The sequence below is a fragment of the Drosophila sulfurigaster genome, chromosome 3 (genome assembly GCF_023558435.1).
Source record: "Drosophila sulfurigaster albostrigata strain 15112-1811.04 chromosome 3, ASM2355843v2, whole genome shotgun sequence".
NCBI lineage: Eukaryota > Metazoa > Arthropoda > Insecta > Diptera > Drosophilidae > Drosophila > Drosophila sulfurigaster.
In genome coordinates, this window is record NC_084883.1 from 33,909,655 (window position 1) to 33,921,860 (window position 12,206).

At 37.3% G+C, this 12,206-nt stretch overlaps 1 protein-coding gene across 1 annotated transcript; it reads left to right on the plus strand.

The window, feature by feature from the left end:
• Positions 1 to 8,653: 8,653 nt before the first annotated feature.
• Positions 8,654 to 11,178, plus strand: LOC133844534 (larval serum protein 1 alpha chain). Its single transcript, XM_062278584.1, has 3 exons — positions 8,654 to 8,755; positions 8,813 to 8,940; positions 9,001 to 11,178. Exons 1-3 carry the CDS (start codon positions 8,674 to 8,676, stop codon positions 10,795 to 10,797), a joined length of 2,007 nt encoding a protein of 668 aa, XP_062134568.1. The 5' UTR covers positions 8,654 to 8,673; the 3' UTR covers positions 10,798 to 11,178.
• The last annotated feature ends 1,028 nt before the right edge of the window (positions 11,179 to 12,206 follow it).

Here is a 12,206-nt window from a genome sequence, read left to right on the forward strand (position 1 = left end):
ACCAAATTATATGCTTGCGCTTGCAGGCCAACAAAAAAGAGAAGTCAATCCATTGATTTTTTGCGAGGTTTAACTTTTCTTTTTCTGTTACATTTAGAGCGAATTCTAAGGCGCATTTGGCGTGTCAACTGATAGCTGCTTGTTGCCACTTTTGACCCACAGAGCGAGCCAAGCAAAACGAACAAGCTTGGAGTCATCTTCCTGGTCCAATTCGACGCGCGGTTGTTTATGCTTTGATCCCGCCTTGTTGTTGCAACCTTTGAGGTCAGCAGCTTATTGGAGCATGCAGCTTCAAGTTTCGCTTTCAATGGGAGCGGGAGAGAGAAATACGAAGCGATGATAAGATATGAGCTGTGGGGCATGCCGCTCAGCTGGAAGCTGGACTCGACTCACACCTCGGCCAGTTTTGTCAGCAATTACAGTAATTCCAATTAATACGTAGCAGCCGCTGCAGCTTTATCTATAACTCCACACAACTCTCCTCTTTCTCCTTGTGCTGCCACGGCACTTATTTCTTCTAATTTGTGGCGCGTGTTGCATGCCACAAATCTCAACGAGGCTGAGTGTAATGTTGTATCTACCTACACACACACACTCACACACATACACACAGAGATAAATTAGCATGAAAGCATAAAAAAGTATCTGTGAGTTTGCAACAGTTGAAACAACAACACGCAAAATTATTATATTTACCTCGTTGCAGCTGAAATGATAAATCTACCAGCAACTGTTGCCCCCCTTTTCATCCCTCTCCACTCTTTTGAGGGGGGATAGGGCAAAGCAAAGCAAAAGCAAACCAGTAGCAGGTTGGCTGCAGTTTTCGGTTTCGGGGCTGCAATTATAAATGGCAAAGCGTGCAGCGTCTTTGGTTGCAGGCTGCAGGCAGATAATTGCCCCCGAGGGGGAAATCAACGAGAGTTGCAACTGCCACACGGCCACAAACGTAGTTGCAACGGAAGCTGCAATAGGCGTTCTATTACTTTTTGTTGTTGTTTTGTTGTTTCTTTCCATACAATTCTAATAACTGCAGGCGCTTTTTTTTTGTGTGCAAAGGAAGCTGCAACAGATCGAGATTTTCGATTGTGCTCCATCATATTTCTTCGAGTGATAAATGCAGTTGTAGCCGAGTATCTTTTGGTCTCTCTCGCAAACACTCTATAATTAGAGTTTGTACAAATTGTTTTTCCGGGTTATATTTCTTATTAATTAATGAAACGAAACTCTATTGACAAAGTGCAACTGAAAGCTGTTCCCTCTATTGTGAAATTTGCATTTTAGATACAAGTTCAAGTGCAGCGCAGCGCAGCGATTGTATCTGTGAGATGCATTTGACGCGATAAGCAGCAAGAAATAACAAATGAGCAAGCTGCAGTGGAGTGTGCTCAGCTGGGAGATATCCGATACCCATTACGAATTAAAACAATATAGGGCGGTAAAAATTTTAAACTATACCAAATTAAAATACTATACTACTAAAATACTATAAATATACATGAAATACCATAAATAATATGAAATTTTATATAAATCTACATTCAAAATATACCATAGAGTACAAAATATACCAAAATACTGAAAAATATACCAACGACTATTTAGGTATATTTATATAGTACTACATTCATAATATACTATACTGCAAAATATACCAAAATATGAAAAACTAGACCATATGCTATATTTGGTATATTTTCAAAATATACCAAAATACTAAAAATACCAAATACTATTTTGGGTATATACTGCAAAATATACCAAAATATGAAAAAATGCATCAAAGGCTATATTGATATATTGATATAGTACTACATTGAAAATATACTATAGAGTGCAAAATATACTAGACTATGATCAAAATCAACTAAGACCCGTAGTAAGTAGGCGTTTTTTCCCATACAAAACTATTTCTTTTATACTTGTATACTGGGGATGCCTTCTTCTGCCTGTTACATAAATTTTCTGGAGGCACAAAGTTATAATACCCTTCTACCCTATGGGTAGCGGGTATAAAAAGGCGAGTGAGTGGAACGCTGCCTGCCACATTGTTTGATTAAAAATAAATTGTCAACTTTGACAGTGAAGCGGCAGTTTTATTTATACACACACTCAGCGAAATGGGTGCGCAAAGGAATTTTAAACTCAACTTGGCAAAAAAAGAATAGGGGGATCTGGTAGATACTTTAGAGACTGGAACTGCGCAAAATTGGCATTTTTTTCGTTTATTTTTGGCTTGCAAACGCTGCCAGACATCGGGGAGACTTGCATTTTGTTGTGGCACGCGTTCGGTTTTATTCTTGGCTGATGTCAGTCCAACTAACGGCATCTCATGTCTAATGCTTGAAATGGGTGGTGGAGGGGGGGAGGCGACCCCCCATGCACCGCACCTGCACTTTTGCTGCTTCATTAACATGCATTAAAAGTACTTTTTTTTGTTGGCTCTTCCGTTCTGTGTGCGTGGACTTCTAATCAGCTGGGCATAATAATTGCATTTATTATACACAAATTGCAGCTGGTCAGGGGCAAAACGCAGTTAAACCCAGTTAAATGCCACAACTTGTATCATTTATCAACGCCTCATAAGTCCAGACAAGTCTCGAGGTAATCATGATCTGGCACTTTCGAATCGACAAAACGCAAGCAATGAAATTTGTCAACCAAACAAAACAAAAGCTGAAGTGACACAACACAAAACTCCAGCCAGGCATTAAAGGTAAATGTAAAATGTGAAATGCTTTCCAGTTTTGCTGAGAACTTTTTCTCGGTCGCAGCTAATGAATCTTATCGCTCGGTACAAAAGTACAAAAGTGGGCTGCCTTTTAAGGAAAGGAACTTAATCCTCGCGATGATTTGACGCTTTTAGCGCGCAATTTGTGTAACGTGGAGAATCAACACAAAACGGTTTCTGTCATAACGAAAAATCCCTTACTGGTGGCATGACTGACTGACTGACTGACTGATCACTGATCGTTAAGGCATTATGAAACAAGTTCATTCCTTAAGGTGGCAGATTACTAGAAGTATACAAATTTTGAACTCACTTCTTACTACATATATATACTTTATTTTTAAAGTATTTAATTTATCATTATCGTTCGCTTTACATTTTAAATTTAAGTTTGAGTATTTTTATTGGTTTTTTTAAGCTAGAATATTTTTCAGCGTTATGCAATTAAAATTGTATTTTCAATATTAATCAATTTTGACAGTTCGCCTTATATATTAGTTGTTTATAGTATAGCAAAGCGATATGATAATATATTTTTAAGGTTCCTTTTTATGTTTCCTGCAAATTTGGTTGTAATCAGATAAAAATTGTAAAATGCGGCCAAAGAATGTCTACTTACAACTGGTCTTAGTATCTTTGGTTTACAATTTGGTAAATTTTCCACTCGAGTATATTTATATATATTTTTTTAATGTTGTATTATATCAGTATACTAAATATAGCTTTCAGTATGCTTTCTTATATTAATGTTGTATTAGTTTAGATTTTATAAGTACGATGAATGCATCGAGAGAACCTACAGAAAAATCGTTTGTTATTAAGTTTTAGGGAAATCCCTAATATAATAAAAATTCTCCCCCTTTAGATTGTCGGCAAAGATCACTTGTCAACCAATAACAAATAGAATTATTCAAGAATTGTGTTACTTTTCGTAATTGAAATTGGAATTGTCAATCGTCCGCACTCTTATGAAAATAAATCGAACTGTTAAAGGCAATTATCGAGTTGTTTATATTTCAGCACTGAAGATTTCTTTCCCATGCTCGAAGGTAGTAAATATAATTGTGGTAATTTTATGTTGAATATTTCGTTAAGCATTTGTGGTGCAATATCAATTTTCCCAACACCTATAACGAGAAAGATCAATAAACCCATCGCCATAGAAAAGCTGAATTGAAAACTCATCAAATGGAAATTATGCACGACAATTTCAGAGTGTGTCGATGTGTGTGTGCGTTGAGCATAGGTTTTAGTGACCGTTATTTGACTTTCCCAACATACGAGTAAGTATAATAATCATAACTCGAATTGGAAATTATGTACTTGACAGCGAGTCAAGCCCCCCAATAAGGGCAATCAAACAAGAAAAGAAACAGCAACAGAAACAGAACCAGAAACAAACACAAGCACATACAAAAGCAAAAAGGAGAATTGTGGCATACGTACAGCATAATAATCTAAATGGTAAACATACAAATATTGGTAAACAGAACGTAAAGAACTCGGCAGAGGGAAGAGAAGCTTTTTTTTTATTCTTCATTCTTTTGATTCTTTATAAGGTGACAGAGTGCTTGCAACACAAAAACAAATTGATGCGAGGGAAGAGAAACAACACAAAAAAGTGACATGCAAGTGCAACGCGAATTGGGTCGGGCTACCTGTCCAAAAAGCGGGAATGACTTTACCTCTACCTCTACCAATATCATATTTCAATAATTCTTCACTCACACATGAACAGTAATTTGTTTAATCAGAGGGTCAGACGGCGCGTGGGCGGATAGATAGATATGGCAAAGATAGTCATCGGGTTTGCTTAATTGTCGTGACAAGTTGACAGTTCGCATGAAAGCCCATCCATTGTTCGATCAAACTCAAAACTCTTCTTTTCTTTCGCTTCCCTCCTCGTATTAAGTTTCGACAAATTTTCATTTTGTTTCTTTGTTCTCGCTTTTCATACATATTCATTCTTTCACTTCGGTTTTCAGTTATTAAACATATACTATATATACATATTCGTATTCGTATTCGTATATGTACATTTATCTCACTTGACCCAATTTCCTTTCTGTCGCATGCCTTATTAAACGCCCGTAGTGCTACTACCAATTCAACTCAACAACCTGGGTGGCGATTCGGGGTTAAACAAAAATTTACAAAAAATGAGAAAAAAAACACAACTCGCACATTGATGATTCATTTGGTTACATTTCGCCATCGGCTGTCGGGTCTTGGCTCTTGTCAGTTGGTAGATATTGTGGTATGCGAGGTAGCTGAGAGAATGGAGAGCTCAGAGCTCAGAGCTGCCTGCCCCACACTCCATTTGGTGCCTATGCGTCAGACCTTAGACATTTCACGAATGCAACACCTCTGAGTTATGCACCGAAGATCTGTAAGTGAGTGTTGACACACTCGCTAGTTTGTGACGACGGCAACACTTAATTGTTGCTAAATTTGCTAACTAGTTTTCTCCATCAAGATACATAAATTCAACCTGAGAGTCACGACATAATTTGTGTGCAGATATTAGAGAGCATCTGAATATTCTAAGAAATGAACATTAAAATAGATAACGAAATAAAGATCAAATAAGTATTACAAATTGCAGAAAGAGATAACTAGCTTTCCATTCACATTTATTACAGAAGACTTTATTATTATGAGAAAAGTAAAAGCAAATAGGAATTTTTATTAATATATATTTTAAATGTTTACGGCATACTGGACATTTTTTTCGCTTTTCTAATAATGCTACAAAAATTAAATAAATTATCCGTACTAATAACTGTTATAATCATGAAATTATAAATAATAAGTAAGAAATAAATTATATTATATTGAATGAAAATGTATTCACATAAGTTTGAATTAAATTAAATTTAAATTAATTTAAATACCGTTAGATAAAAAGGGTAATCCTTATGCAAATGTACACTTTAGTATGAAACTAAATGATAAAAATTATCTTAAAATAGTTTACTTAGAGTAATTTAATTGTATAAAGTTCTATGCTGATTTTTTTAACAATACTTATTAAATTAATTGATTATATTAGAAAACATACATAATCAACGACGAAGAAAGAAATATACGAATTCATTACCCAATTAATTAATAAATAAAATAATAAATCAATAATATGATTTTAAGCTAATGCCTTTCGATGATGCCTTAAATGATGCCAATAAATGGTATATTTTGAATTTATATTTTAATATTTAATAACACATAGAGTTTTCGGAATATTTTATTAAAAATAATAATCAAAAACGTTTTATTAAGCTAATCTGATTCGTTGCTGATGAATTTTTGCTTTCAACAAACTATTTTTTTGTATCAATGCTATAAAAATTAATGAGAATATCTGCTGTCGATTCCTAATTAATCAAACAAGTTCAGTAAGTCAATAAAAGTTGTAGAAATTTCAGAGTTATTAACATAATTAAGAGATTTGTAGCACAAAATTGTCAATTGGCTGCTTCACATTGCTGTTAGTCATGCAAAGTGGAAACAAAAGGTGAAGCATTTTTATTATGATTTTTATTTGTATTATTTCTTTTTGCTGTTGTCGTTGTTAACTACTGAGTTGCAGTTCCCCACCTGCTGCTTCTGCTTCCCTTTCCCCTTCTTTCCCTCCTCCACTCACTTCCCGCCGATCGTCTTGTTTGTTGGCTTGCAAATGTGCGCACATTAAGCGCCAGCTCACAGTTGACGAACTCGAATGGATAGCGGAAAAAAGGGGCAAATTATAATGCATAAAAATGTTAATTACAGTCACTTGGCCAAGTATGGGCAATGGGTAATGCAAAGGGGGGGAACAGAAAGGAAATGCGCCTGTTGCTTTTGTAACGAAAATGCGAAAATGCGAAAAAGCGGCAACCAGGCGAAACGGATTATATTCGTATTCGTAGGCACAATAAACGCTCACTTACCAATGAATATATAATATATTCGAATCGGCTGATTCTTTGTTGGCCTGCTGCTAGGTGGCAATTTCCAGACGCGTCGTATGACAAGCGCTTTTTTATGGGGAAAACTTAATGACATGGAACAGAGAACAGAGAAGCGACTTTTCAAAAGGCACACAAAGGAAAAACTCCAATGAAATTCGGCAAGCGGTGGCTGATGACAAAAAAAGGCGCAAGACAATTGATTAAAGAGTTTCCTCAAAACGTGACAAACTCAGTTCCTAAATGTTGTCTAATCATTGCCAAGGGCCTCGTTTACCCCGTTTGCAACAACATGAATATAAAGTAGAGATAGAGAGATGACAAGAGACAAACGCTGCTGATCGCATAATGATTGCAAAGCAACAATACAGAAAGAAAGCACGTGCAAAGGGTCAGGAAAATGATTTTGCATTTGGTTTTTGCGATTGGAAGTGCGTTGCTTTGTCTGCGCCTCGATCACAAGTACTTTGCATAGCATTAACTCATCTCATTTCCATAGTTTTGCAATCATCAAAAACACATAAATCGGTTTTTTCTATCTTCCCAAAAGGGCCCTCGAGGCGTGTTTGGGTTCTGGATCCTCTAATGTCATCATTGAGCGCACTTTTATCTTTTCTTTTTGCCCAGAAGCTTATAAAATGCAAATTACTATTCAATAGGCTGTTTTTGTCTCGACACAGACACATCTCCCCTTCCCATTCCCCTTCTCCTTCCCTTGGCTCGATCAACGACTTTTTCTCACCTTGTCGCGCCTTCCTTTTGTCATCGTTTGATTGCCCCCTTTTAGCGCATTAGAAGTGTATTTAAAAAGTCATTATCAGTCCCCTTCAGCGAGTGCAGCCCATTAATCATTGCACTGCCCTTCCACTATCGAAGCACAACCTTCTCTCTACGTATTGCGTTCTAATTATTTCTATATTCTGCTATATAAAACCTGATACTACTGAATTAAGCATCTATTATTCGAGGTTATCAGCTTTTGCTGATTTTCGATCGAATAATATTTTATTTGACAAATCTGTGAAACATATTCTTTAGTGTAGTGCTGATAAGCGAAGTGAATCATAATTTGTAGTCAATGAATTTAATGTTAAATACGTATTTGACAAATTTCACATATACTTTAAGTCGAACTGATTATTCAGATGAATCACAACTACGTCTAATAATAATCTCAACCACTTAACCTTATATTGACATAGAAGTTTTTCGAATTAAAATGGACAATTAGTAATAATTTATTTTATTTATAGCAATATTTAAAATATACGAGCTACTTAAATTTTTTTAAATCATAAACTCTGTGAAGCTTTGTTATCAGCTGTCAGGGAGATAAGAAAACTAGCTTAGATGCTCTAACAAATAAATCGGGATCAGCTTGAAAAGAGAATAAATGCCAATTAGATTGTATTTAAAGCTCTGATTGTATTTAAGAATTTGGTTGTATTTCTGCTAAATTATCATTGTTCATTTGTTTTATATTATGTTATTATTATTATCAAATGGAAAAGTTGTTATTATAGATTGTATTGTCATTATTATTGACTCATAAATAGTTTGACATATTGAATTCGACTTCCAAGAGCTTAGAATATATATTTCAACTAAATTTCAATTTTTGAGTAACGATATATGTAACCCAATTATATTAATTTCTTTTCATTGCCATAAAAGACAATTGGTTTTAATATAAAGGGAAATTTGAATTATTCTTTGTATAAGCAAAATAATAAAATGCTATTTTAAATATAGGTTCACCTATTAGATCTCTATATAGATTGTTAGTCACCTATATTTCAAATAAGAAGGCAAAGTACAACAAACTGAATTGGCCTTGAACGCAAGTGACGAGCCCAAAATTGAGCCCCCAAGTGCTCCAAATCAAGTTCAATAGTTCATTTAGATTATGACGCTGCATTCGCAATACAGCCCGAAAATATTTGCTCAGCAATTCCACAGCTCAGTTTGTTCTGAAGCTGTGAAAGATTAACAAGTGCTATGCGTTTTGGTTACTTTCTGCTACTTATCAGTTTTTTGCTGCAGCTTCATCACAATGTGTCATTATTCCCGGGAAATATAGGTAAAAATGATCTAAATTGTGAATGATAATATCCTAACTAATTATTTGCTGTCTTAGTTAATCATTACTTCTTGAACAAGCAGCGCTTTTTGCTGGAAATATTGCATCATCTCCACGAACCTTTGCTGCACGAACAGTGGCTGGGGTTGGGGCAACAAATCGTCACAGACAAGTCGCAATATGTGGTAAGTAAATTTGTGATAGATCAAAGAATAATCAACTAAAAGATTTGTTTCTCTTTACAGCATTACAATGATCACATGGTGCAGTTTTATCAGCTGGTGAGCACTGGACGCTTGCTGCCACGCGATGTTTACTACAATCCCCAACAGCCGGAGCATTATCAGCAGACATTGGGACTGTTTCACTTCTTCTACAACACACGGGAATGGAGTACGCTGAGGCAGAATATTTGCTGGGCTCGGATCTTTGTGAATCCTGGACTCTTTCTCTATGCGCTGATGCAGACACTGATGAAGAGAGACGATTACCGTGCGTTGATTGTGCCCAAGATCTATGAGCTGCTCCCTGCTCCTTATTACGATGAGCAGCTTGTGCACACAGCGATTAGTTTCAATTTTGCTAATCAAGTGTGGGAGAATGAAACTGAATCAAAATTGCAGAAATCAAAGCTTTTGTTGCCACTCAACTTGGCTGGAGAGCTGCGCAATACGAGCAAATGGACAGAAGCCATGTCCGAGGTGGAAATTCTAAGCTTGAAGCCGAGCAAGGAAACCAAAGGACTCGCGCTGCTAACTGAGGATCCTGGCTGGCATGCTTATTGGTATTCCATCAACATGGCTACAACGTTGCTAGAGGAACCACAGGAAACTGAACGTCTTCGAGATTGGTGGTATTGGCAGCTGAGTCAACTTGTGGCACGCTACAAACTGGAACGCTATGGGCAGGGAAAGGATTACAGAAGAATGCTTGAAAGTGAAAAGTTTAAGACCTCTACAACTTGCACTTGGCTGTATCAACGTTATGGAGATGAAAGTGAAGACATTGCGGAGCAGCTGAAGAAATGGGAGTTCAAAGTTGAGGAAGCACTGACAACAGGATCTTATCAACTATCAAATGGCAGCACAATTGAACTAAGTCACGGTCAAAATTGGCAAATCGGTTTGACTGAACTCTTTCCTTATGATCTGAATCAACTGCAATTGCCTTTTAAGTTTCCCAATGAGCCGCAACAACTCTTGGATCTGCACACAATGCTGGGAGATCACAAATTTTATATTTTTGCCGATCGCATATTGCGTCTTTATAGAGATTATCGCGCTGCCTTTCAACCGGATTATAGTCAGCAAATTAAACCCACTGAAATGCGTTTGCTGCAAGTGCAAGTGAGTCCGCTGATTACCTACGAAGAGCTGGTTGACTTTGACATTAGCAATCTGCTGCATACGCGACACTTTTACGTTGACAATCAATTTGTGTGGCCACAAACGTTGCAAGTGCGTCGCCAGCGCTTGCAACATCAGCCATTCACAATCAACTTTCAGCTGGAGAGCAACAAGACGCAGTCGATAATATTGCGTACATTTCTGACCACAGCTGGAGGAGATTTGCACGAGGAACCTTTCTATCAGTTGGACGCCTTTTTGACTGTGCTGCATGCGGGCAACAATACGATTATCAGGGAATCGGTTGACTTTGCCGGCACTGTTGGCGATCATCTCAGCTTCACTGAACTTTATCAGTATGTGCGCTTGGCTGAGAGGGATGAGTTTGATTTCCCGCTGAATATTACAATACCGAGTTGTGGCTTTCCTCGCCGTTTGTTGCTGCCCCAAGGTGGCATGAAGCAGCCGCTGGCAATGCGTCTCTTTGTGATTGCCACGCCTTATAACTTCAAAGCCAGGCAGGAGCAAGAACTGATCTGTGACCTTAGCAACGGAGTTAGCAGCTGGGATGAATTGCCCTTCGGTTATCCCTTTGAGCGACAGTTGGAAGAGGAAAGTGAACTTCTGGCCGAGAATACAATGTTTCAAACAGTCGAAATTGTACATGAAGATCGCAGTTCTTTAACTAAGCTATGAATTGTAACGTTAGAATTGTCCCTTCCCCCCTTATAGATTGCCTTGTTTGGTGGGGCAGTCCATAAATAAAATGTAAGTCCAATATACCGTTGCAGTCCATTTTGTCTAATCCAAAACCTTTAACGGCAAGTGACGCCAAATTTGGGTAATTACATGGGACAGACAGGCAGAGAACGAAGAGACGACGACGACGACGAAGGCACCGCATGGTATCTCCTCAACCTCAACCTCAACCGCATGTATAAAATATTAATCAAAATCACAATGAAACAAGCACAAAAACGAAGAATCAAAACAAAAATTAAAAACCCAAAGCATTAGGCGAAGAGAGCGGGGGGAAGTAGAAAGACAGACAGCAAACGTTGCATGGATGCAAAGCACTTTATAAACTTAAAGAACCGAGTGGGATCGGTTCGGAAAGTGGAAGAGGGCGGGGGAGAGCTGATCAAGGGGCATCGGGAACGAGGCAGCTAAACTTGTTATACGCAATCGAATCGAAAATATGGGCGAAATAAAGCGATGGTTCCACTTGCTGCTTGTTGTTGATGGTTCTCGATGATGGTGCTAAAGGGGGGGCGAAGCGGACGGTAGACGACGTCGAAGCAGCCGCTGTAAATCTAGAACTAGTTTTGTTTTGCCTGCATATACTGCGTATGTATACATATGTATGTGTGTATTTGTGTGTTTGTTTGTATGTATTACTCTTAAACCCAATGACGCTGTATAAAAGAAAATATTGGACACCTGCACGGTTTCGTATCACAGGCAATACCAACAACTACAACAACTACAACTACGACAACAACAGCAACTGCAGCAACTACAACAACAACAACAACTACGAGGCGTATGAGGGACAAGTGAAGCCCAAAATGCAGACAAACAGACAACCGAACCGAGCTGAGCTGAGCCGAGCCGAGCAGAGTAAACGACGACGATGACGACGACGGTTACGTTGAGCTAGCCGAGAGACGATAACCAGCGTAACGAACGTTCAAATAGTCGACGTTTGAATACACTTACGATTCATATTGATTGAGTTATTAGAGACTGCTGAAGTAAACTTGAAATAATAATGTCGTTAACTTAATGCATTTCTTGAAATCTATTCTTTTCTGTTAAGCTTCCAGTCTGCATAAGTAATAAAGTAGACAATGAGATTACATCCACAATTTATGTTATTTTGTATGAAATAAAATGGACAGGTTTGTAATTTATTGAATTTCACATGATATAAAATACATATATAATATTTACAATCTATATAATTTCTTAGGAAATTAAATACTTTGTTGTAAGCGAGAACAATATAAAGCGATGGAACAAAGATTATATTCGTACTTGTACGAGAACATTGAACATATTTAAATAATGTGCTCATTACAAAGAAATATGATGAATAAAATGCT